General features: G+C 41.2%; 1 protein-coding gene across 1 annotated transcript in view; it reads right to left on the reverse strand.

Annotated features, from left to right (window-relative positions):
• Positions 1–5,303: 5,303 nt before the first annotated feature.
• Positions 5,304–27,967, reverse strand: part of RND3 (Rho family GTPase 3) — a 28,033-nt gene continuing 5,369 nt past the window's right edge. The window contains exons 3-5 of the mRNA XM_073545600.1: positions 9,475–9,584; positions 8,373–8,507; positions 5,304–7,030 (exon numbers count right to left, since the gene is read on the reverse strand). Coding sequence (XP_073401701.1) covers positions 6,779–7,030; positions 8,373–8,507; positions 9,475–9,584 — 497 coding nt within the window. The 3' untranslated portion in view covers positions 5,304–6,778. The remainder of the gene's footprint in view (positions 7,031–8,372; positions 8,508–9,474; positions 9,585–27,967) is intronic.

The raw sequence follows: 27,967 nt of genomic DNA on the forward strand, positions 1-27,967 counted from the left end.
AAAACATCTCTAAACCCCAAGACAGTATATGTGCATCCAGATCTTCTGTGCAGGGCCACTCACAAAATTCACCATTTTGAGCTCTCTTCATACCTGTTTGCTAGACCTGGAGCTAACACACCAAGCTGGCAGACAGTCGTGAGCCACTATTCATGGGACCGCGAGCCACATGTGGCTCCCAAGCTACAGGTTGGCAACCCCTGGTCTATATACAATATGTAATATTAAAAATATTGTGAAAGTGATGCTCTCCTATGGAACAAAACCAGTGGTTCCAACGTGGCCGACACGGCACGTCCCGATGATCTTTTTTACTTCCCTGCAGTGATAGCGCCACGTATCTCCAACCACAAGCTTCATCAGTTTTTTCCTTAAGGCCGGGGTCACACTGGCGAGAAATACGGACGAGTGAGAGGCGTTAAAAGCACGCATTACACACGGACAAATTATTCTCTATGGGTTTTCTCCCAACAGCCGTATATTTCTCGGGCGTATTCTACGGTCCGTGCCAATCGCAGCATGCTGCGATTGTCAGCGTACTACGCCCGTAATACGCCAATGCAAGTCTATGGGTGCGCAAAAAATACAGATTACACATGGACCACACATGTGACTTGCGAGAAATACGCACCCGGTGTCTTTTAGAAAAGCCGACAATTCAGTGCGCGATACAGTAAACTCACACTGACAGGTTTAATAAAGAAACGAAAGAATAGATATATACATACAGTATATATATATATATATATTTATATATACATGTCATTGTGACAAACATATATATTTATATTTCACAGAGTTCTTCATAGCAGAATAGCCGCTAATTAAATTGCCAGCTTCTATCAAATAATTCCCCAACCCGACATGAAATGACACATGGTTTACATTCAGTAAAGCATTTTATTTCATGTTTTTTTATATGTCCCTGACTAATAATTAGATGAGGGATGGTGTGCAAAATTTGGGAGTTGTAGTTGTTATTTTAAGGGGTTAATTCTTTGTTAAAATATGCGTAGGCTTCCCATTGCCCTATATTGGTGGCGAGTGGGTTAATCTAACAAAGGGTTAATGTCACCATTCGATTGTAAGGTGACATTAACCCCTTGTTAGAGTAACCCATTCGCCACCGCTACAGGGCAATGAGAAGCCCACGCATTTTTTAAAAACGAATTAACCCCTTAAAATAACAACTACAACTCCCAAATTTTGCACACAAACCCTCATCTAATTATTAGTCAGGGGCATATAAAAAAACATGAAATGAAATGCTTTACTGAATGTAAACCATGTGTCATTTCATGTCGGGTTGGGGAATGATTTGATAGAAGCCGGCAATTTAATTAGTGGCAATTCTGCTATGAAGAACTCTGTGAAATATAAATATATATATGTTTATCTCAATGACTTGTGTGTGTATATATATATATGCATTCTATGTGCCTATATCTATTATTTCGTTTCTGTTAGAAACCCTGTCATAGGGCTCCATTATATGTCCATTTTGCAAGGCGGCGAGAAAATCTTGCCATACGGATGCTGACATGCGCAAAATACGCAACCACACCATGCTTACGGATGACATACGGAGCACTATTTAGGGGCCATTCATCTGTATTACGCCTGTAAACTACGGACCGTATTTTGCGTCGGTTAGTGTGACCCCGGCCAAACTGCTAATATTACGGCATGTTAACGCTGAAGGTAAGAGCACATGAAAATGTGTTAGTAAATGTTATCAACTTGCATTTTAAACACATTTAATTTGCTGGACATCCCCTTTTAGGTCTTCTTGCTGTGTAACAGACTACCTCTCTCGGCTACACAGGCTTATATAAGTTATATATGTACAGATCCAGGAGACATCGTCACACTTTGCTGAATTGTAAAGGATTCTATAAACGTGGCGACAATCGTTGCAGAACGTGTCGACCTGCATATGTAACAAAAAATTACTCTTAACACGGACGGGTCAGTGTTCTGACATCAAACACTATATTACCGTAATTGTAACAGTGAAAATGCGGTATACTGTACATTATCAAATGTTCTTTGTGTGATAAAATGTGTGGGAGTAGCACAAGACGGAAATTAAAAAAACGCATCTCTGAACATTTGACTGACATCTATAATACATCTGATAGTAGTCGTACATGTCGGTATTTCATTCAACATTATAACGGCGAGACCTTGTCACTTCAGGTGTTTGAGATAGAGAGAATACTTACAACTCCAAGAGGCGACTGCGCGATTGTGAGGCATATTGGATGTATAGCCTGGACAAGTGTAACCCAAATAGATCGATCTCCTGTTTCATTATTTAGATAATCCACGTTACTAGAAGCCCTGTCCTGATTTTTTTGTTTTCACTTATTACTATTTTTGTCCAATGTTTTTATTTTCCAACTTTCTTGGTTTTATGTGGTGATCACGTGATCGTGCGTTGCACGCCCATTGCTGCTTGGTTACTCAAATGTCCTGCAACCATTCTGTATATAGCTCTGATAAAGAACGCTTTGTGTGTTAGAAACGCGTTGCTGCCCATGTTAATACCATGCATTGATTTTATTTTTTTTTATCCATTCCTTCAATAAATTTTGCAATTTAAGAAGCTGGATTTTTTCTACATTCGCTCTACAAGTGGGATTCCATACTTCTACGCGCCTAGAGCCTGAATGAGCTGGGTTTTTTTTTATCTCTTTTTATCTTATATACGCCACAGAGGAAATTTCCACCTTGCAATTTATTATCGTCAGACCCCAGAAACGAAAAGGGTTATATCTAAAATGTTCACATTTTCTGAATATACTTTGCGTCCTTCTTCCCGGAGATTTCATTGATCCATCATCCGACTTGTTCCCGTCACGTTTTCATCCACATTTATAATTATGTAATGTGATTAATAATTTAAGTGACACCACTGATGCCAGCTGCTAAAAACCATATTAGCATTTTATCCCATGGATACTGGAGGAGATCCAAAGCTCTGTCCTTGTAACGACTGCAGCAGAGGACATTACTTCTCAGGCCACCACTAAACAAGGACCAAAAACTAGGAAAAAAAGGCCCCCGTTTACCATCATTTGTTTAATGGAAGAACATTACATTGTGATAGTTATATTCATCAATAATTAGCTATTGACAATGTCTCTCTTACACCAATAGTATAATATGGCAGCATGGTGGCATTGCAGTACGGGGCCATCAAGAACTAAATCTGAAAGGAGTGTTTAGGTTCTTCCCGTATTTGATTGGAGTGTAGGTGGAACCCAGAGGAAACCCAATGACTAATAGAAAATATAGATTTTCTGCCTCATCTGGGCGTTTCATGCTGCCTACTCGGGCAGAGCCGCTCAACTCTGCTGGTGCGACAATAAAAGACACTGCCAGCAGCGGAAGCTCAGTGCGGCACCCGATGTGGTTCAGTAAAGCTCAATTTTTTTTAAAACAAAATATAAAATAAATTAATCTGATTGGTAAACAGCATGACGAGAAAAAAAATGAATTTTTTTTTGGTCGCTGAAACATAACTGGCAATCAAAATGGTATCAGTAAAAATGTCAGCTCAGGGTGCAAAAAAAAAAAAAAAAAAATTAATATAAAATATGTCTCCTCACATAACCCCAGATCCTGAAAAGTGAGAACATTACATGGCTCGGAAAATAGCAAAAGAGATCATTGGTGTAAAAAAAAAAAAAAAAAAAGAAAAATTAACACAACAACTATACATGATGTTTGATATCTGCGTACTCGTACTGACCTGAGGAACCATAGTGCCAGGTCAGTTTTACCATACATTGAAAAGGGTTAAAAAAAAAAAATACTTGTGAAATTGCACTTTTTTGCAATTTTTCACTGCACTTGGAATGTTCTTTGCATTTAGCGTAGCATTGCGTCGCTGACATAAAAAAAAAAAACGGAATTGTGACTGGAACTGCCCTTTAAGAAAATGGATGATGAAAGATACTGGATAAAGAAAAGATACTGAAGCATTTTCTGTCTGTACGGAACCTTGTACGTGACAATAATATCTGATATACGCCAGTAAAATCCATAAAGAAATGTTAAACTACCACCACAAAAATGATTCTTCTATGACTATTTATTCATCGGAAAACATGAAGCATGAATATTCAGTCTGGTCTCTCGGTGCTGACCCCGGGCATTGTTAATCTTGCTGAATGTGCCAATCCGCCTCATGAGCAATGTTCACTTGTGCGATTTCCATAACTCAATTAGGGCCCAACTAATGAGTTCCACCCGTCTTATGATACATTGCAGGCTCATAAGCGCACCATTATTTTCCTATTATGCGGCTTGCTTATTGTTCTGTGCCATCTTTTACAGTCATCCCTTATCGTAGGAGAGATGCTAGTCTAGAAATAATGATAGATGTGTTTTCCCGCCATGATTTCTTAATGGAAGTGTTGTGTAAATTAGGCCATAGTGCTGGTCTACCCAGAGATGATAAATGATCTTGACACCAACACAATGAGCTGTGATACATTAGTTATGTTTGGATGAGGATAAGTGAATGTATTAAGACACTTGTCTATAACACTGATTGCCTATCCTGAGAATGCATCAATATCTGATCGGTGGGGATGGGGGTGCGCACCCGACACTTCCACCGATCAGCTGTTTCGGCGTTGGCCAGAACAACTCCGTTATGGAGGTGCACAGCACAGCTCTTGTGGCGGAATAGTGGCCGTTGTCAGGTACTACACATCCACCACCCTATTAATTTGAATAGGTGGCGAGTGTGCAGTACCCGGCCACAGCCACTATTCAGTCTACACAGCTCTGTAACAGTAGTTCTGGCAGACACCGGGGCACAGATGATCGGCAGAGGTGCAGGGGGTCGCACCCCCCACCGATCTGACACTGATGGCCCATTCAAACCACTTTTAATCTTCAAATTCGGGTTTTTAATTCAGTCCCATTGCCCTCTAACGGTTTGCTGTTAAGAGCTGACCGATAACAGCGCAGTCCCATAATTGGAGCCACCAACTGTGAACCATATTACTGAGACCCGGAAGGAACCACAGTAACTCAACTATGAAGTGTAGACCCTGTAATGTTACGGAGTGAAGTCACAGTGATGAGGACCAAGCAGATCTGTGCATTTCATATACAGCCTATCGATTCGAAGCAATTCTTGATTTCCCCTTTGGTTGCCCTGCTCGAAAACTGAACCCTCCCAGTCAGGTTCTATTATAAATTACAGACGATCATTGACGTCTCAACTCATAGTCTCAGCTTGTTTCAGTAGGACCTTTCCAATACAGATGGACAGCCAGAAACAGTGACCTTAATGAAGCCTTTATTACATAAAGGGGGAAAAAAATAATGTAATAAATACTGCAGAAACATTACAAATCAAAACATACACAGAGTGACGGACATTGAACAAAGAAAGAAAAAAGAAACGTCCAGTTTTAAGATTGATATAACCAATCTTGGTTGTTACGATATTTAGAATACAGAGTAAGCACTTGCTAGCTATTTTGCTGTAATACTGCCCAAAGCACGTCGTATGGAAAGTGTACTGCGGTGTTTAATAAGTGGAGCCTAGCGGAGAAGGACAGGAGTAGGATCCATCATTGAACATTCCAGTAGAGGACTAACCTCTGGGAAGATGTCTGGAACGTTGGGTTTCTTCGTGCTGTTGTACAGATGTGACAGTGCTTGTCTACACATGATACAAGAGTGTTTAATGGTCATAACACAGATCTGTGCTTCAAATAATGAAGCCATTAATGGAGAAAATGCTTGCATTCAAACAAGCAACAGTTTGCAAGATATGCACTAGCTGAATTTTTTTCGTTTACGTGAAAAGGACCTCCCAAGAAAGGCTTAGAAGACTAAGAATTCCGACACGGCCGTCTCTATATTTTCATCTGCATCCTTAACAACTAAAGGGAGTTTAAGCTCCTTTGAAGAATGCTCAAATATTATGGCTGGCAAGAATCTTAAAAAAAAAACAAAACACGTGAATGTGAAAGAAAAAAAAGGAAAAGTATAAAATCAGATCATAGTTAAGTCAACTTCTAATATGTTAACTTTCAAAGACCTGTGATTCTTCAAGTCGCCGACCCTCTAACATCTAAGCACTTTCAAAAATCATTTGTACAAAATGGAATTCACGCGTTTCGATTCCCGGTTCCTTCCCAGTTGAAATATCAGCTTATCACATCCTCTTATTTAATTTTTGAAAATTACAAATTATAATAAAAAAAATATGACTTTTTATGATCTAGCTTTTTAAAGTACCATGAACTACCTAGGTCTACATAGCTGTGCAAGAAGATTATAGAACTTTGAAAAGCTGGAAGTGGGGAGGGGTAAAGGTTCCAAAATAATTTTTTTTCCTTCTGTAGAGCATTGCAATCGATCCTTGTGTAGAAGAGTGCAAACCCCAGAACGAAAGTCAACAAGAGTACTCAAAGAGAACTTTTTGGGTAATAAATGGCAATAGATATATGGAACTGAAATTTGAGAGATTCAGCTTTTTTTTTTTTTTAGAGATGATAAAAATGTTCTTTAATCCATCAACACACTTCCAATCGCTTCATATTTTTTTGGTGTAACTTCTTTCCAAAGTGTCCAACTTTCTTCTTCTGTTCGATCAACATGCTTCGTCGTTGCGTACCAAATCGAATTTGAAGAAAATCCTTAACGGCTCTGGTTTACCAACAGTATAGTGTCTAACCCTTTGGCAGTGACCTTCATTGAGTATTCAACCAAAATCTTCATTTAACTCCATCAACTAAGAACCTCATCACATTACACTGCAACTCTTGGCTTTGTCCTTTCTCAAGTCTGTGGACACTGAGGTCAGTTCTGGTCTGCTTGGCATGTGTGAAATTCTTTTTGTGGTTCTCTGCGTTTTATTCCTTTTCAGGTTTTTATTAGATTTATTTACACATGCCAGAGTTGCGACATGAAAAATGTCCCTTACACTGTTCTCAGACTGAAGGGCCGAACATTCTATATAGGTGGCTGCTCCAATTTGCTTGGCCATGTTTGCACCCTGTGGAAACAAAAACAAAAAAGTGAGGAAACGGGACTACTACCAAATATTTATTAAGGTAATAATGGAATCATGAAGAGGTCTAAAGCTGGGTCATACACATGAGAGTGTTGGCCAAGCATGCATGTTTTCAAAGGAGAGAGAAGAGTCACTACCACACCCCATGGAAGCTGGACATCTCCCCAAGAAAAAAAAGAAAGGATGAGGCACTGAAACTACAACTATCGGTTCTTTCGTTCCTCCAAAATCATCTGTTGGGGAAAGAGTCAAGAGGCCCCATGTATATCGGAAGGTCATCTGGTTTCGCCTAAAATTGGTGGGTTCATCTAATTTGCACGGAGTTGCTAAATCTCCTAGAAACATTTTGAGATTAGTCATCCTAGCCACTTCTAAACACTTAAAGGGGTTGACCAGTGATAAGTTACTGATCGGTGGAACAATTTTTTTGTTTTTTTGGGGTTAAAAAACAAGGCTGGAGTGGCAGGTTGGATACCGATTACATCATACATTATAAATACACTCCCAAATGCATGTAAATTTAAAATTTGGGTTAAATTTTACCACTTTTGAACAATTTTGCACAATTTTTGGAAAAGCTCCGTGATTGGGTTTTTTATGTACTGCCAATAATGAGTTGCTGTTTTTTCTAAGATGGCCAAATGTTTATCAGATAGTCAAAATGTGTGAAAGTAAATATTACAGTCAAGAAAAATATTAAAGTTGTAGAAAGAAAATGGCGAGTAGCAGCAATTCATTAGGACGACATAATATTTTGACATCACCAAAGTTGACAAATATGTTGCATGTAATATTGTAAGTCAGATGACGGTTTCCTAGTATACATTAGTGTTCACAAGAATGCTAATAAATGTTTTCTGAGAAAATGACAATGCAGGAACGAGCTGTTGCCCTTACTCATAGATGGCACTTATATAATTTTCTCGTTATATAACATTCACATGTGCCGCGGCCTCAATTCCAAGTCACATTCCAGAATTTCTTCTTCAAATTGTACAAAGCTAAACCCGTGAATCCAGCCAGATGATAATTGCACAGCATAAGACCTTCATCAGGCCTGACTTATAGGAAGGCCTAATGGATTTAGATAACATATTGTGATAAATCTTAACTACTACATACAGAAGGCAGAGAGCATGTAATTAGTCGAGAAGCATTATCTAAAATTAGCCATCTCGTGGGAACAGGGAAACCCGGCTTAGTTAGGAAAAAAAAAATGAAACCCACAAACACACATACTAAAAGAAAATAAATCTAGAAATCAAATCCACAACAAATTTCTAAAATATACATAAAACAGTAAGAGCCATATATAAAAACGCACCTGATCGTAAGATACCGGCGTCTGCCTGTGATTGGACAATTCCACCAGCGTCGTGAGGTCTGTGCGCAGATCAGATTTGCATCCAACTAGCAACATTTTGGTGTTGGGACAAAATTCCTGAATTTCACCTTTCCACTAAAAGAAGAGGATATTTTGAAAATATTAATTAAATTTTTTAAAAGCATAATAATATTATGAATAAATAATAAGGAATTCTAGATTACGTGTTGCCTTTTAAATAAAATGTTTGGGTTTTTTTCCTTTTATATATGAAAGTCACCAGAATAGTAAAATATTCTTTTCAATTGACTGATGACATTTTAGATAGTTCAGAATTTCTTACAATACAAAAAGAAAAAAAAACACACATCAAGAATGACAATTAAACAATTTCCTACAGAAGTTCAAGGAATGAGTAAGAGGCAACTTCTAGTAAAGTGCAGTTACATAAACATACAAGAATGACACTCATCTCAAACATGCCCGCCAGGGCAGTGACAAGCTGACGAACATGTGAAGAGAAGGAATCGCATAAGTTGCACGCACATACACCTTACATAAGTTTTGGTCTAACACTTGTTCAGCAGACTGCTCTCTCTCTACTGACTCCCTCAGCCGAATATTCATGTGATTCCTACCGGGAGAACAGAGCAAGCTGCTGCCAAAACTCATCTGGCAGCGGCTTATCTGCCCAAGAATGAATTGACATGGCAGGGGCTGTACACAGAGGAAAGCCCCTAAAAAAAAAAAAAAAAGGGTTGGGAGTGCATAAAAATATATTACATATCTACTCATCCTGGCTTCAGACAGAAGGATGCCTCCACCATAATATATATATATATATATATATATATGGTGGCACTATATATCAAGTATTGTCTTCAACAATACGGCACTGGATGCGCACGCTTTGACTCTGGCACCATTTTATTGAAGAATTGTACTCCAATGTCAAGATAGCAGTTCGCCATAGGGATCATGGCGACATCCGGCGCATGCGCACTGCTATGTTGACGTTGAAGTACAAAAATATAATATATATAAACACACACACACACACATATATACATACACACAGGCGGTTAAAAAAAAGTACGCTTACCTTCTTGAGAACACTATCAAGTGTCTCGGGGCGACTGATGTCAAAACATATTAAGACAGCATCGGAATCTGGATAAGAGAGTGGACGGACGTTGTCATAATATGGAGAACCTGAGAAGAGGAAAGAACATTTATGTTACTGTAACGGGTAATGAAAAGATCCGTAATGAATTTTTCAAGTTGCCAAAGCTTTAGAAAGAAAAAAAAGAATAATTCACATGTATAAAAAGGTGCAATAACTATAATAAGAAAATAACAAGAATGAATAGTTTCGAAGTACAATCAGTGGCAATAGTGCACATTCAATGTCCCTGTTTCCAACTACTCCCAAATACGGCATGTTTGAATTATTTAAAATTTTAATTATTTAAAGAAAATAAATAATAATATAAAAGATTTGCCTAGCCAGCAAGTACATTTAAAATGATTGAATTGCATAAAATAATGAATAACATAGGACATCGGATTCTGCAGTGCCACCGATCCGCTCCGTTGTTCCGTCCTACAGTGATTATGTCCTCCACTACCCAAGTGACCACTGCAGCCAGTCAGTGTCCTCAGTGTTCTCCCTCTGCAGCAGTCATACGGGTAGTCGGGGATGCCAACACTTCTGCACAGTAAACAAAGACCGATGCTACAGCGATGTCTAAATTTTTCATTCTGATGCTAGCGATTTCTGCAGGACAAACCAGCAGGAGACCCCGAGCTGTGGCACAAGAACCAAGTCATCGTGTCAGTAATGTGTCAGTTATGCTCTATACTAAGGATTAGAGAATAGCTTGTATACTAATTTAGTTTGTTTACAATTTCTCAAAATTCATGACTGCTTGCTGATCAGCATATTTAGCAATTTCATACATGCGAGTCCAGCAAAATGGCAGCCAAGGGTATTTAAAAAATAAATAATCACATTCATACCCTAGCCTCTCACCTGTCTCTAAAGCACCCCAAATGTCATCCTCTGACTTCCTAAGGCACCTGCTCTTCCAGCATTGGCTAGGCCTCTGTGACGCCCCTGAGGCTTCAGTCGCAACAGAGGTACCGCACCTTCTCCTAAGGTGTAGTGCCCCACCATCCAGGTAGGGTGGGAACTCCTTTCCGCATTCCAACACCTGCACCCCACACACAGGATAGTTCAGCAGGGACCCATCCATGCTTTATGCTGGAAAGGTCATAGGCTGCCTTTTGTGGTCCCTGTGGTAACACGAGAGGTGCTGGGGAGGCGGGTGGAGTTAGATATAAAAGAGTGGGAAGAGTGAGAGTTAGTGGTTAGTTGGTTAGAGGAGAGAGAAGATGGGTGTCTGAGGGACGTGCTGCAGCAGGTCCCATTGATCTGGGCTGCTGGCACGAGAAAGACCAGAGAAAGAGACTGATAATATTGATAACCTAACCTTCCATAAGAGAGATAGAACAGAACGGAACGAAGGAGAATAGAAGGACGGTGGGAAGCAGGTTGAGAAAGAGAGAGAACCCTTCCAGTCCAGAGAGCGCAAAGGCCGGGGCCCGGTCCCCGAGGTTGATTAGATCTTTATGTCCGGCAACAGACACCGGAGGAGTAGTGAGCCACTAACGCCTTGCTCCCATCATAGACTTGGGACACAACAGCAACTGAATAGAGAGCCGGGACGCAGTGAGGAGTCCCCGAAGCAGGCTACAGCTGTCTGTCATACAAGTAAAAACTAAGAACACCTAGAGAGAGGCATTCCAGGGTAACTAAGTACTGGAGTGATTCGCACCTAAAGGCGCATTGGAGGAGTTGTTCAGTAAGGTACATGTTGGCGGAGTGTGGAAGGGAGGATTCTATCCTGCCTGGAGGTTGGCTGGAGCCCTGACCTGGAGAACACGGTACAGAGGCAGGCAGTTGTGTGAACTGCAAACAGTGAGTAAAGCTTTGGAACCGCATACCCTGGTGCCCTCCAGTTATTCCCGCACCACTACACCTGGGTACCAGCCTCCATACCATTCTGCGCCTCTCCTCATCCATTGCACCTACACTGCCCTGGGACTACAGCTCCTCCTGTGGGGAGCTATACCATCTCTGCTGCACCACACCATCAGTCCCAGCGGATCTGTATGCAGTGTTGGCTTACTATCTTACTTGCCAAACACCACGGGTGGCATCACAAACTATTCTAATAAACTTTAACACCATTAACATCACCGCCATAGATATTGGGCGCCCAGGGCCACGGACCGGGTCACCGCTGCTGTGACACATTCCCGCCTTGACACCGGCCCGGTACCGAGTACCCCGCTGCCCTGGGTGTGCGAGGGCGACCCACCTCCACACGCCTTCATATGTGGGACTTCATATATCAGGACGTAATAATTTGGGTCGAGGCCAAGCTGGTGCCCAGAAATGCCAGCAAAGAGTGCATAAGAGACCAGCGCCGGAGCAGAGTGGGTACCTTGGGAAGCCAGTGGAGTACAGGTGGTGAGCGGCAGCGAAAGGAAAAGGTAAGGGTGGAGGTGAGCATGATAAAAAATATACAATACATTAACTCCCGTCTGACCCACCCGTGCATTATGCTTTGGGGTCAGGAGACCTCAGACCACAACAAAGTTTTTGTAATGGTAATCAGGGCACATTTGACTTGCAAAATTGAATTTCCGGCTGATATGCAAATACAAATTTTTGGATTTATACCTCCCCCTCTTTGGCTGAAAATTTTCAATAAGTGGGAAACCCCTTTAACTTGACTGACAATATAGGTGGGCTTGAGCTTTCCTAGCCACATGAAATAAAGCAGTGGGAGGATACAAGCACTTGGAAGCCGTCTGGTCTTGAAATACAACTTTGTATAGACAAAAGCAAAAGCATGAAGCCTCCATCAAGAAAACTATAGCAAGAAGATCCTGGTGATCTCACCCGGGAACATTCCCCAAGTGTTTGCTCTGTTCTACTTCAAATTACATTAAACAAGTGACAGAAGATTATTACAGTTTCCAAAAAATATTAAAAAAAAACAAAAAAAAACTGTCGTACGAGTACATGTTGTTCCAGGAGCTTCAGTATATAAATCCCCCATCATAATTTCACACAGTGTTGGCTGTGACTGTGGAATTTTACATGTAGCAGGCTCTGACATTGCAGCTCCCCAGCTGGTGTGAAATACCCATCGTAGCACGCTCCACCAGGAATGTAATGTTCTTGGAGAGCTAAACTTTTGCATGGTTCATTTGTTTCACTACAACTTCTTTTAAGAGCCGATCTGTTGAATGACATACTCTGGGCATGATATCACTTAGGCGGAAGGGAGTTGATAAGCGTAGAAACAAGTTTCGAAACATTACGTAGTTCCGAGGAGTAGAACAGTGGTGTCCAACTAGTGACCAAACTTGGATTTGGAGTTTCGGGAACCACAGGTTGAGGACCATTGCCACAAACCATAAATAAGAGTTATGCAAGTGGTTAAAATTTTAATTTTTTTTTTTTTGGTTTTACAGAAAAAAGATCTTCAAATGTCAGGCAGAGGTCCTGTAGGAAATCAGACCTATTGGATAGAAGGGGCATTTTATACAAAATTTTATGAAAATTTAGTATGAAATCCAAAAAGGAACGTAGCCAAGTGGGTTACTGGTTCACATTTTTATTTCCAATACCTAGATTATAACATTGAGCCAACCAGTATCAGAATGGAGTTTGTAGGTTCTTCCCGCTTCTGTGAAAAATGTATAGGGGTTGTTCAATATTGAACAGCCCCTTGTACAAAAAGTAAACTACCCCACCGCTCAAGAAAAAAACAAAACCAAAAACTCAGTCCAGCACCATTCCTTCCATTTCAGCGCTGTATCCTCAGCCAGTCAACTGATAATTAAAACAATATCACTTGGCCGCTGCACCCCTTTAAAGTTTTATCTATGCTAATGTTTCTATATTTTGGTTCCCTTATATTGAGAGAAAAACTAAAGTGATGCCCATGTCAGAACCTGCACTTGATGGACAACCACAAGCCCCGATAGGATCAGATTGACTCAACTGGGTTTTGTCGAGTTTCCATTGGGGTGGAAGTCACTGGGCAGGGCAAAAATAGTACAGCATCTCCAGAGATTTTAAAGGAATCTACTACACAGTCATGAATATCGATTAATCTGGATATCATAATTTACCCATATCCTCATAACATATACAAACCTGGAGGAAACGCAAAGATCAGCTTGTGCTTTGTAGGATTCAGGGTGACCATGCAGTAACAGATTTCTCCAGCATTGGCCACAGTACTGATCAACTGGAATATCTGCTGCCTGGATTCACATCACATAGGGCCTCTTCGATTTTTGCCATTAAAATCATAAAATATCTGATGGGTGCAGATCTCCCTTCAAGAACAGGATCCGCATTGTGCTGCTGCGAGTGGAGGTAGATGCATGTGACTTTAGAGATAATTCAAGAGATCTAATTTTTCTATTTATTTTGATCAATGAGGTTCATAAACTGCTTTAAAGACACAAAACATCAACCTCTGCACCCTCATTTCTTGATGGGTCAGATTTACACACTTAGGGTTGACCGATTTCTAAGAATCACCCCCAGTGATGGAGTGTGCTGGGACTCATTTTAAGAGAAGAAGCACAAGTCGTCTTTATAATGTCTGTCATCTGAATATACCTGGGGACGGGAAGCATAATCATGGCTCCCAGATATGGACATGTGAACTAGCAATGAAAAAGGCTGTGAAATCTCCAACTTCATTTACCGGTAATCAAGTTAATCCCGGCTTACACTTCAAAAAGGAAGCGATGCAAAACGGCTGCTCACCTTGTAGGCATTACGCAACAAGTTCATCCTCGAAATTTGATGATGTGATTCAACTGTGAATGAAAATGAATGCCATGTGTGATTTTCTCATACCTCGCCCATAGGCAGAAACTCCTAGCTGACATTCCTGCCCTCTGAAATCATCGCGGCTTCATCCAAACCACCATATATGTCCATAAACTGCACCCAAGATGGTGGTGGCATAAACCAAGTCCATTTGTCACACTGATTTCTAAGCATTCATTGAGCTCTTAAATTCTTTTTTTATGACAACGCGTGAAGGTTTTCAGGTTATAAACATACTCAACGGCTTTATAGGAAGGATATACGACACCTACAGACTTGTGGTGTTTCCCAGAGCTTCATTACAGGAGAAAAATGGGATTACGAGTCACTAATAGTAAGTCTATGAGTCTTACGAGTTACTAGTAGTAAGAGTCGTTGCAGATTTCTTTTTATTAGGATTTGTCACCTAATGGCTAGTAGTAATACATAATAAAGCACACGTCACAACGTTTCACATTTTTGCCCCCACCCTTTTCTAAAAAAAAAAATAAATAAAAAACCCTCATCGCAACCCAGGAAGCATTGTCAGGCCTACAAATCTCCCAAGCCAGCTGGCAGTCTCCACAACAAGAAACCACATCCCTCTGGACCTCCATCAAGGTCGCCAGCGTTCCCATAGACTGTAATGTGATATTTTTGCGCATTCCGTGCACTTTTGTGCGCATGCGTTTTTTTGACACAGGTTGGGCGCACAAAAAATGCAACAGGGTGCGTCCGGCACGCCTTGGCGCACACTGCAAAAAAACGCATACGCACAAAAACGCTTACAAACGCTAGACCATGCGTACCCATGTTAAACATTGGGGCACATTGCGCATGCGCATGTACGTGCACGATGAGCAGCGCAAAAAAAAACGCTAGTGTGAAACCAGCCTAAGTGTTAAAAAAATAAAAAAATACCCAACTGTACTTTCAGAAAACCCAGTAGAATTCACAACGGAATAAACAGTTTCTCTAAGAACTGGTGTAAACCAAGATCAATAAGTCATAATATGCAATGTATAGTTAAACAGCCAAACAGCAGTACCAGCACTATTCTGCGGCTGTAATCAGGGGCGGATATAGCATTGGTGCAGGCTACGCAGCCACATAATTATATGCATAATGTACATCTATACAGTGTACATCTAGAACGGTTTCCAGGCTACTCTTACGTCCTTAGCTGAAACCTCTAAAGACCCGAATCTCATTTTCACATTCCCACTTCATAATCTGCGTCGGCACGTATGGCAAATTTGAGTGGTGCTAGGACCCTGTAGGATCCCCGCTTGCACCCTGTAGGTAGGGCAGCCACAGGCAAGGAAAGATTTGCAGCCCATCAATCATCCTGCCTGCACGATTATCTTGTAAGGCTTGAATTTTATTAGGAAATAGGGCTGTAAAAGCCACTGGCAAGAAAAAAAAAAAAAAGACGAGGAGAAGGGCACATTTAATGAAGAGGATACAAATTATGCAATAAAAAAAAATATCTTGGCATATGTGCATGCATTATATCTCAACATGGCACTAGAGGTTACTAAACCCCCCTTTTTTGTAAGGTTTAGGGGAAAAGAAATGTAAAAGGTATAGGCAACGTATTACAGAGGTGGACCTTGCCCCTGTCTGGATCATAAACAGCAGGAAAATTACGATTACTTAAGTAGTAACTTGGAAGGTCCCTCATTCAGGGTCTCCATCCAATAGACCAGTGTTCAATGCCAAGGAAATCCTGAAAGCATGATCTGTTGCTCAGCTTTGAGGAACAGAGGGCAGAGCAGCTGGAAAGGGTGCCTCTGCCTCTGGAGGACTCCGCACCTTGTAATACTTCAGTTCTCCTGTGGAGGCACTGTAGGAAAACACTCAGATTAGAACTGATTTCCAGGAATCTTGGCAGTGAGATACCCTGTGATCATCTAATTTTCACGACACCTATACAAAAAAAGTAAAAAACCCTATCCTTTTTATTGTAGATGCCATTATAGGGTAAATGCAAAAATGTATAAAACACAACAGTACACAAGCAGCCGATACATCTCAGCTCACAGAATTCAGGACCAGGATTCTGAAACATATTTCAAAGTTTTTTCACTTTGTTATTCCCACCGGGCTTAGGAAAGCTAACATGTTCCACTGACCATGAAAGAAACTTTCAAGAACTGGCTGCTGCTAGTTACTCAGCATTATTAAAAAAAAAAATAAAAAAAATCTCCAGATTTCCTGTTAGCAAAAATAGGAAGCAGACTTTGCATACGAACAGATTCGGTTCTGTTGGCTGATTTCCAGGGACAATAAGAAACGTTATTACCACAGATTACTAAATATCGGAGTAAACATATAAGAGGATTAATAATTGGCGTTCATACGACAAGCTGCATGGTCGGACCACCGAGACCACCCAGCGGTACAAGTACATATAATGCATTTATGAGATTTGGAGTCTGAAAGGGTTGTTCCACCAAGTGGTGGCACATCGCCGAGATCTGGTCAAACCCCCACCGTTCCTGACATTTGTGTAGTGCTGTGACAACACTACAGAACCCCAAACGCGTTAGATGAACGTCATTCGGATCCGCCGATTTTGATGGGACCAGCAGATATGTCAGGGAGGGCCTCCTAACATTAAACCCCGTCCAGACTCCTAGTAGAGGCTTTTCTCCTCACTGCCCATTGAACACACACATGAATGGTTGGAAACCAATTATCTCATGTCCACGGCCAGCTTTAATTTCTTGTCTGTAGATACAGGGAACGGTAACAGATCCTACTTTTGTAAATGAGGTCACCAAGCAGTTTCCAGCACGCCGATGATTAGAGTGCCACTGCGCGGAAAAACAAAAACATGGCTGCCTTTTTTTTATCTCAGGATTGTCGGGTGGGGGAGGGGGGTCTTGAACTAAAGTGACGTAACACCATATTGTTAGGTATGACATCAAGATCGGTATATTTCAAATTATCACCAATCTCGGCACTGGGACCCCCACCAATTAATTGTAGTGGGGTCCAGAGTCATTCATTCCTTCTCATTGTGGAGGACATGCTACCTGTAAGAACTTTGAGTGGACTTTATCCCAATAGGCGTTTCATACACCATCCTTAGAGTCCAAGGGGCAACGTTTCTCATTGTGGCATGGCATGTCAGAGTGAGGAGACTTATAAGCCATGCATGCTCCTCTAGGAAATTAAATATGCAAATTGTCTCTTCACAGAGAAAGAGGACTAGAACTCTAGTGCCAGATATTTAGACATCCATGACCCAGAATACATCAATCTTACCCAGAAATAAATAATAAAAAAAATTATATATATTTCTGGGCCTGTGTATAATTGATGTATATATATTTTTTTTAATTTGGCAAACAGAGAATGAGAGAAATATGCCCTTTGTAGCCTTGCTTTTCTTTTAAAAACTTTAAAAAGTAAAGGAATGCAACTAACATGTGATAGACATTTTTTCCCCATAAAACTCCTAAAAAGTAGAAAAAGAAAAAAAAACCACCCCCTACCTCGCTTTCACTATACCATTTCACTAGTACCAGATTTCCATCTACACAGTACATCAATACAAACAGCTGTGTGGATCTGCAAGTTGAAAAGATCACAGCAAGATCCTGAACTAGGGGGTCCGAGATCTCAGCAAGGGGGATCAAATCGCTACCTGATGGAAACTACAAGCAGACAGAATTTACAAAAAAAAAAATAAATTGGGATTTCTTCCGATTTCATAATGTATCGTTGTCCTCTTCCACAATAACTTCTTACATTAAATAATTGCAAATTCGTGGTCAAAGTACCAAGAGCAGCTCTGAAACACAAACTTCTGCCCTAAGGCCGAGGTCAGACTTGCAAGAAACTCGCACGAGTCTCGCATCTCTATACCCAGGGGCACTGCCGGGATCGGAGCGCTCAGCTGCATAGAAATAAATGCAGCCGCACACTCGGGTCCCAAGTGCAGGCAGCAGTGTCGGGTACTGAGATGCGAGACTCGTGTGAGTTTCTCGCAAGTGTAACCCCGGCCTAACAAAGTGAAATGGTACATACATGCGTTATATGGAAACATCATTTTTTAGTTACAGAAGTTAAATAAAATGTTGTACAAAATTGGGAGGAAACTTTATTTTTCCTGATACAAAGCTCCAAATTACTTAAACAAGGAACGTTAGAGCACGTGCACACGTTGCAGATTTGTTGTATTTGTGATTTTTTGTTTTCCTGCGCAGATGTGTCACAAAACCAGAAGGGTTTCCTGATTCCAGCAAAGTGAATGAGAATCCTGAAGTCTCAATAACATGCTGCTTATTTTTATTTTTGACTTGCAGACTTAAATCTGCAACATGTCAATTCTTTTACCAAAACTACTTAACGTGTGCACATACCCTAAAAAAAAAAAAAAACAACCGCCCCACACACCGTATCTGTAACCAGAATTTATGACCAGCTTTTCTCAGCTCAATAGATCTTTTTGGGAGTTAGGAGTAATAAACTACAGTGCCATATATCTTCTAAAATTATCCTTGAAAAACCAATCGGCGCTTGTATGTTAAAGCTGCATTCTGGCGCATGCGCCGTGTCGGAGAGATTAGTTTCATTCTCTGCAGGCACCACTCCTGAATTCAGTCCCAGGTTATCAGACTCCCAATTATTTGTCTGCACGCATAGAACAAAAATACTCTGCCCACATGAGCGCATGTGTGTTGCGCATGCGCTACTTTACTGTTCTAACAAGTGTAGACAGGGGCCAAGTCCTGCTGGAAAATGAAATTTCCATCTCCAAAAAGCTTGTCGACAGAGGGAAGCATGAAGTGCTCTAAAATCTCCTGGTAGACGGCTGCACTGACTTTGGTCTTGATAAAACACAGTGGACCTACACCAGCAGATGACATGGCTCCCCAAACCATCACTGATTGTGGAGACTTCACACTAGACCTCCAGCAGCTTGGATTGTGGCCTCTCCACTCTTCCTCCAGACTCTGGGACCTTGATTTCCAAATGAAATGCAAAATTTACCTTCATCTGAAAACAACACCTTGGACCACTGACAACAGTCCAGTTATTTTTATCCTTGGCCCAGGTAAGACGCTTCTGGCGTTTTCTATTGGTCATGAGTGTCTTGACACAAGAAGTACGACACTTGTAGCCCATGTCTTGGATAAGCAGCAGTCCACTCCTTGTGAATCTCCCCATATTTTTGAATGGCCTTTTCTTAATCCTTTCAAGGCTGCGGTTATCCCGGTTGCTTGTGCACCTTTTTCTACCACACTTTTTTCTTCCACTCAACTTTCCATTAATATTCTTGGATACAGCACTCTGTGAACAGCCGGCTTCTTTAGCAATGACCTTATGTGGCTTACCCGCCTTGTGGAGTGTGTCAATGACTGCCTTCTGGACATCTGTCAGGTCAGCAGTCTTCCCCATGATTGTGGAGCTACTGAAACAGACTAAGGAACCTTTATAAACTCTTAGGAAGCCTGTGCAGGTGTTTTTTGCCAATTATTCTAATTTACTGAGATAATGACTTTTGGGTTTTCATTGGCTGTAAGCCATAATCATCAACACTAACAGAAATAAACACGCAAAATAGATCACTCTGTCTGTAATGACTCTATATAATGAGTTTCACTTTTTGTATTGAACAGCTGAAATAAATTAACTTTTTGATGATATTCTAATTTTGTGATTCATTTTCAGAGAAAGATTTTATTCATTTTAAAATCGATACGGACACAGTTTAAAGAAGGTATCAGACTCTCCAAACTGATATCTATCCTACAGGTCCCCAAATTCCCACAGTAGGTCCTATTATAAAGGAAACTCTGTGAACCTTGGCAAACACGGCAGTCTTTTTAGAAAGAGCCTAACATTTCTATACCCCACATTCCTGCCGGTATAAATTCAGCACATATGTTCCTTAGAACACATTGTTATTGGCTTACGTGGGAACGGCCTCTTGGATTGCGGCCATTGTGTAAAAGAATCCTTAGAAGTGGAATTTTGGGGGGTAATGTCAGTAACAGGCAGGAGCACAGGGCTTTGATGTAGAAGGGCAGATTTTCCTCCCCGACTGGTGAGTGAGGGGGCTGTAGATAGTGAAACTGAGCCTCTAGAGTTTCCACAGAGCAGTGACGATCAATGGATTTCCACTCCCAGGATCTGACATCTGTCTTATCTCCAGACTCGCTGAATATCTTTGCTAATCTTCAATTCTTGAGAGACGAGTCAAAATATTTCCAGTACGACAGTAAGCGCCACTTGTCCTCTCCCATTGTCTCCACACTGGAAAAATCCAGGGGAAAGTAGTGGAGCAGAAGGGCAACATCATATGGAAAACTCACTCATTCACAGTACCAAAACTTTAATTAATGCGCCGCTCTATTAGAGCAGGAAAGGATTAGAATTATTTTGGTTTGCAGTAATTTATACTCCCCGAGTTATCATCATCATCCAAATTATCAGTACCTGCACCTCACCTTGGTGTGCAGATTGGCCCCATTACCACCACCATACCCGCTTTAAAGAGCAAATGTCGTTTGAATTGTAAATTTCACAAATTAAATCGATTACAAAGTTGCCTATTTTCATACCAGATAAATCGGCTTCTTTTTCCTCCAGGATTGATCATTCGATCTCAATTTATTGGTAAGAAATCTGTATTCAATGAAGAAAGATGATAGTTGGTCCTTTTAACATTCTATGGAGGAGGAGAAGGAGCTAGAGGCTGACAAACGTTCTACTGCACGGTCTCCTGAAACAACAGATTTCTCCATACAACTTTATGAGCACCAACTGTCATCTTCTCTCTCAGTAATGGGAAAGTCTGTATTCACTAAAGACAGATTTTACCTGTGAATTTAGAATGATTGATCAGTTCAGGAGGAGAAAGACACATATTTAATCGAATAACAAATCAAAGTTTCTTAATTTTCACACATACTATTCATTTAAGGGGAAAAAAAAAGACACTAATGATTACTCAAAATAACTAGAGCAGGTCTGTACCTTGGATAAAATATTTTAAAAAGGTGTACTTCCCCTTTAACTGATTAGCTTTCTCAGCATTTGTCAAAGACTGGTAATAGCAAATATCAGGGTCTAATCACAACTGGTGGGGTCCTTAGAAATACACATATGGAGCGTCCTAGTTCTGGGTTGGGTCAAAATGAAAAGTACCTACCCGCCTGCTATGCCCGATTCCAATCTTTGCTGGCACAGAGCTCCTGCCGGCGATTATGCCGTTTCCGCTGACGTCATGTCAGCAGAGCATCAGTAGCTTTTCCGCCCAGCTCTGTCGAGGGGGCGTGAATGCCGATGTCATGCTGATTGACAGAGGGGTCTCTGCTTCTTAACTAGGGGAGCCGGCTGTCAGTCAGCATGACGTCGGAAGTCACATCCCATCATCATTGCAACCCGGAAAAGAAGCAGAGTGACCTCAGCAGAAGAAGCGGTCAAGAACAGCGCAAGGCAGGTAGCAACTACCTGTCGGTTAGTGTTTAGGCTTTCCCCCCCCCACAGAGTCCCAGATACCCCTATAATATGCACACTAGTGATGAGCGAATGTGCTCGGATAACGTGGCAACCAAGCATGCTCGGGTGCCAACCGAGTGTCTGTCTTTTCATGCTCGAATAATATGTTTGAATCCCCGTGACTGTTTGACAGCTGCAACACATGCATGGATTTCCTAACAAACAGCCAATCCCTGCATGTGTTGCGGCTGTCAAACAGCCGTGAGACATGCAGCCGTGGGGGACTTGAACAATTTTTCGTGCACGCCAAAGACACTTGGTTAGCATCAGAACATGCTCAGATAACACCTTATTCAAGCACGTTCTCTCATCACTAACGCACTAGCCTATTAATGAATTCGGAGCATCTTACAACTAGTGTGCTCCTTGTCAGGAAAGATACGACAGCCAGAGACTGTTATACATTTCCGCCATAATTTATACCCTACCCCTAATTTTTTGTGATCACACAATCATTGCCTACCCTTTGGCTAATTAAGGCGAGGTCCAGGACTACGATACCGATGAGCTATCCTTTGGTTAGATCATCTATAATCAGACCAAGTTGGAGGTCCTACGCCCAACATCACCCGCCGCTCAGCCATTAGCAGGGCCACGTACTATAGTGGCCATTCTCGGGTACTGCAGCTCAGCGGCGCCTCTCTCTTCCTCGATTGGCAACGAGCTGTAATGTTGATCCGACTAATTGTCCCTTCTCAGAAACAGTTTTTTTTTTCTTTACATTTTTCTTTAAAGAAGGGAGAACTGCAGAATAAAAAAGACTGCAGTGCATAAATTTAGAAAGGGATTACATTACCTTCTAGAAGCACAAAAAAAAAAAAAAAAAAAAGTACACAGGGTCATACTAAAGTTAGTTTTAATAAAGACCAGATCAAGGAGATCATCTTTCTTAAAAAAAATTGTAAGAATCTGGCCTGGGCCACACAAACTGTAGGGCTTATACAAGAGTCGGGAAGCGATTTGTCTGGAATGTCACATAAACAATCCCATACAATATCCATCATATACTGCTGCCGAACATTAGCATACTCTCCTCTCAAATGAAGCCCATAACATGTCCTAGCAGGGGCAAGTTGCACAATCGAGACTTGGAAGCCGTCCAGATATACTGGGGGTCTGACATTTTTTTGGCAGATCTTTTTAATCATTTTCATGCTTTGCTCGAAACTTCAAGCATCCCAAAAACACAAAAGGAGCTCGAGCACAACTGGGAGATAGCAAACATTTTTAATTAAAACGTAATATCCTTTCACATATAAAATTGCATCAGATTCTTTACACCAAAATTGGAAAGTACAAAGCCAAAGGCCAACTCTCCGCACAGGAACTGGAAGACGAAGAATCAAATGTTTACCGAGCCTTTAATGGGAGGAAGGATCTTGAGAGAACACGTCTGGAATCCGAATGTTCACACAGATTGCGTTTGGTTGGATCTGAACAAAAATAATTACAAAATCGCTATGGGGAATCTAAAGTAGATGTAACTGATATGTTCAAGAGTCGTCAAGAAGTAATGGGAGAGACATCCAAAGATAGATCGGTCATGTATTTCCAGGACTACGACACAAACGAAATATGACAACCACTCAAGATTCCATTTTGTGTCTCCAAAAGTTGACGATTCCCTTTCCCCACATACAGGAGTGAGGAAGAACAAAGTCAACGAAAAATGTCAAGGTCTAGAACGTAAATTCACCTTCTTCGTTAATCAGATATGAAAAATATTCACCAAGGGACATGTCATAAATTCCCTTGACACCAGCTGCTGGAGGGGACTGTAGATTTGGTAACTGTAACCTCATCCGACAAGTCAGAACTAATCAATCAGTAGCCTAGAATGTGATGAAGACATGGGTGGACTGACAGGCCCTGCTACAACCCTCAGGGGTGAAATCCGTAGCATTGACCCTGCACCAGGTGCCAAAACGCCGATAGTCCTCAGTGACCAGGAACCTAATCTGCTCATGTCAACTCTGATGAGGACCAATTACTGGGTGCCACACCATGGTCGTAAGCCTTCAGGAAACCATCATAGTGCAGTCAGCAGCCATAACGAGCATTCACTTGATAATTTGGAGAAGGACATATTTTGTAAAGACACTCGAGTGATAATTTTTCTTGTTCATTACAACCTCTGGAGCACAGTATATGGCTCCAATATCTACAGCAATGCTGAGCAAATAGCTCGCTCCATATTGCCTTGTGGATCCTACGGCCGCACTGATGTGTGATAAGAACCCAGGAAATTGCTTAGATTGGTATCAGACTTGTGGGAAAATGGACTCCCTGTGCTGGAGGTTAGGTATGATCGCATTAATAGGCCGCAGGGGAGATGTGGATATATTCCCTGGGTCTTTGAAGACTATAAGGGACATAAGTCCTGCCTATTAGCGCTTGAGCTTATTAATAGGACTTAATAGGACAGATCAATGTTGATAAAAGCTTCAAAAAGGACACCCGCCACCAGAGGAGACCACCGCCTCAGGTTAGGGCATATAATGGGTGAAGCTGAATCTATTAAACAACTTTCCAAGGTGCAGAAATGGAACAAACTGCTTAAGTAACTGGTTCCTTTTTCCTTCTGTATGCAAAGCTCCCGCTTCAAAAAGTTCACAATCCATCTGTCTGTATCTAGTCAATCTCTCCGGACACTGATTTATTGTAATTTTTTTTTTCTTTTTTTAATGGAGAGACCTCCTCTTTAATAGGCATTGATTTTAAGTGTCAGAGAAGGTTAAGCAAAATGATTTGCAGGGCCCTGATTCAGCAGTCACAATGGAAGACTGCAGCGGTCAGATCAGGCGCCTATGTGAAACTTTTTTTTTAATTATTAGGCCCAATCATAGCGTGATGCAGGTCATGATGTAATCACAATATCACATGGGCCTACCACTCAGAAAAGGCGCCCAGAATGTCGGCGGGTATTAGAAAGTTCATAGCACTCTGGCCTTCTGCTAACCAGTACTGACATGGCCCCTGCACCGGGGGTCACATGAGGCTTTTTGGTCAATTCGTACCCTAGAAAATAAAACAGAGAGTCTGTTATTCCTCCAGAAATGTATAAATAAATTGACAACTGGGAGTTACCATTCCTCATCAATAGGGTGTATCTTTAAAAGCACTAAGTTAACGGTATCAGCGTATAGAGACAGTGTAGGGATCCTCCCTATTGTTGTGGGAAAAGTAACACCCAGTTGTCAACTTATTCAAAACATTTCCAGGTGGTATTACAGAGGAAAAGCACAACAGGAGAGGAAAAAAATGCTCTAGAAACATTTAGGAGTCAAGTTAGCTCTTGCCATGGTCTTCGACCTATGGCCCAGTTGTTTAAAATCTACAACTACCAGCATGCCCTGACGGCTGCAGTGCTGGTATCTATCGTAAGCACTAGTACAGCTTCACTAGGAGAATAATGCGATCTTTTCTCCCTGGCATATGTAGAGATGGGTACAGCAGTAATAGGCGACAGGGGATGTCATTGTGCTTCGCTTTCATTACACGGCTCCACATTGCACATCTTTGCCATGCTAAGTGTGGCAGCAGCTGCTGGATGTAGGATAATGATGTGCCTGATGCAGACATGTAAACTTTCTTGCAGACCTTGGCACTGACACTTGGGAAGTCGCAGCAGGTTCCAACTACAGAAATGCTAGGAATTGATAAAGCAAAAGGCAAATGGCTCAGGCAGGAAGGAGGAGGTCTAGTGCTCTTAGGATGGTCCTAATAGTCCCTAATGAAAAGAGGATTACATATAGTGCTGTCTCTGTTACCCCAAGATCAGCTGTAATCTATGGAAAACCCACCAGCAAAAGTTCAGTTCTCCTGCAGCGCCACCACTGGGGAAATGAGGTATTACACAGTAGTTACTGAGCTATACAGGCTGTGCATACAACGCATGGAGAAGCTAAATACAGACTTTTTGTAGCCTCTCCCCGATCTGATGTGGAAACAAGGGATTGTCCAAGATTACAAAAAACAAGGCTTTTTTTCCCCAAAAACCAAGCACCCGCCTTCTACAGATTAGAATTGCATATTGACTTCATTTAAAGTGAATGTAGCAGAGTTGCTATACCTCATCTAGCCTGCAGACAGGAGTGGCACTTTTTTTTTGGTTGTTTGTTTTTTTAAATGTATCTAGTAAAAGATGGGGAAATTTATATATATATATATATATATATATATATATATATATATATATATATATATTTAAAGGGGAATTCCACAATACACAGTTGCCCCATCACATACTATATCCATGCAGTTACCATTGGAGCAGTTCAACTTTTTAAACAGATATTCCTAAACAGGACCAAATATTGGCTGAAAGTTACCCCCCTAGGGCCTAGGAGGTTGTCACAGCCTTGCCCCTGCCATTAAAAAAAACAATACGCATCATTAAAAAACAAAACAAAAAAAAAAAACACACACTAAATATTCTGTTACTGTGTAGCTAATTAAAGTCACATTTTTGGGTGGAAACAGCTTTCTAACAAGGAAGAGATGCCAAGAGAAGCTTTAAATGTGGTTTAGGAACTTTTACACAGGGTGTTCAAACTTTGAGGGGAACAAAAAAAAAAAAAGGCATCCGGAAGATCTAAACTTCCAAGTATGTGGCCTAATCAATGCCATACTTGTCTAATTGTTAACACAATTCTTGGCGGAAGGATGAATATACAGAAACCACAAGAGACGTCCTTGCTCTAGAACACTGGTTCCATGGAGAGGGGGGTGGACTTGATCAAGCTATACAGATTTAAAGCCCCCCCACCATACACATTACCAGGACCGGACGATCATCTGATATGTATGGTGGTCTCCCAAAGCTACAGGCAGATGAGGTTTGTGGAGAGAAGGATCAGGCACTTGGAATTTGTCTGGCAGCGTCTTTCTCCTCTGTCCTTGTTGAGGACACATGGACGATCAGTTGAGCTGAGCATCCATGAATGTGGTAAGGTTTTAAAACTAGAGACAGGTTAGGACCGTCCCGATGGGTACACCTTGTCACGGTGGGCACACCTTATCATGGTGGGCACACCTTGTTGTGGTGGGCACACCTTGTCGTGGTGGGTACACCTTGTCGTGGTGGGCACACCTTGTCGTGGTGGGTACACCTTGTCGTGGTGGGCACACCTTGTCGTGGTGGGATGGCCTTTATGCCTTTAGATCAAAATAGCGCTAAGTACATGTACTATTACTAGTTATTTGCTGTAGGGTATATGCTCATTTTTAGTTTTTTTTCTTGTGCCTTTTCTTAGTTATGAGTTTGCAGCTTTATGTGCAGCACATCCACACGTGGAATAGGCCCATTTAAATGGACGAGTGGCAGTCCGCAGGGCTTTTCCCATAAGTGTGGCCAGTTGCCCCGGTTTTCTCAGAACTTTTGGGCCAGAGGGGGATGGGTTTAGAGCCCACCCAAAAGTAGCCATTTCTGGATGGGTTGGTGTGGAAGATAATTGCCAATATTTCTATCGGTGATTATGAAAACAACAGTCCCCCACCCTGAAATAATTTTCCCCCTGCAAATTGTGGACAGGTTTTTCATGGACTTCAGTGCAGAATACACGCCAAAATCCACATGGAAATTGTGGTGTGTGCATATACCCTTAAATTAAGAATGTCTACCTTTGGGGAAAATTCTATTTTCTTATGTAAAACGCATGTATTTTGAGTTAAAAATTATTTTTGCAATCAGGTTTCATTAAGAAATTTTGACCGTTCGCCTTCTATAATCTATTGCTGGCTGCAGAATGAGCTAACTGAAAAATCTGTCAGTGAGCTCATACTGATAGAGGAGTTACAAACTCTATTAGTCATTTTTTTTTAACTCCTTTCAGCTGATTTATGACCAGAGGCTACATTAAAGGTGAAAGTATAGAACACAAAAAGAGCCTGCAAAAGACAGACTGTGCAACATTTTTAATGAAATGCAATTGCAAAACTTGATTTTTAGCCCAAAAGACACATGCATTTAAATAATAAAAATGTCCCCAAAAGATGGTCAACCGCTTTACCAAATAAGGGTCAACACACAGTGACATTGCAAAAAAAAAACACCACTGCAGAAAAATATTTTTGCAACTTTTTTTTTTAGGCCGGTGTGGAGCGCAGTTTCTGCAACCACCTTGAAGGAATGTTACCGTAGATGCATGAAGCATATTAGATATCAGGATAC

Source organism: Dendrobates tinctorius, unplaced genomic scaffold (assembly GCF_039654945.1).
Source record: "Dendrobates tinctorius isolate UK_male_01 unplaced genomic scaffold, ASM3965494v1 ptg000143l, whole genome shotgun sequence".
Lineage (NCBI taxonomy): Eukaryota > Metazoa > Chordata > Amphibia > Anura > Dendrobatidae > Dendrobates > Dendrobates tinctorius.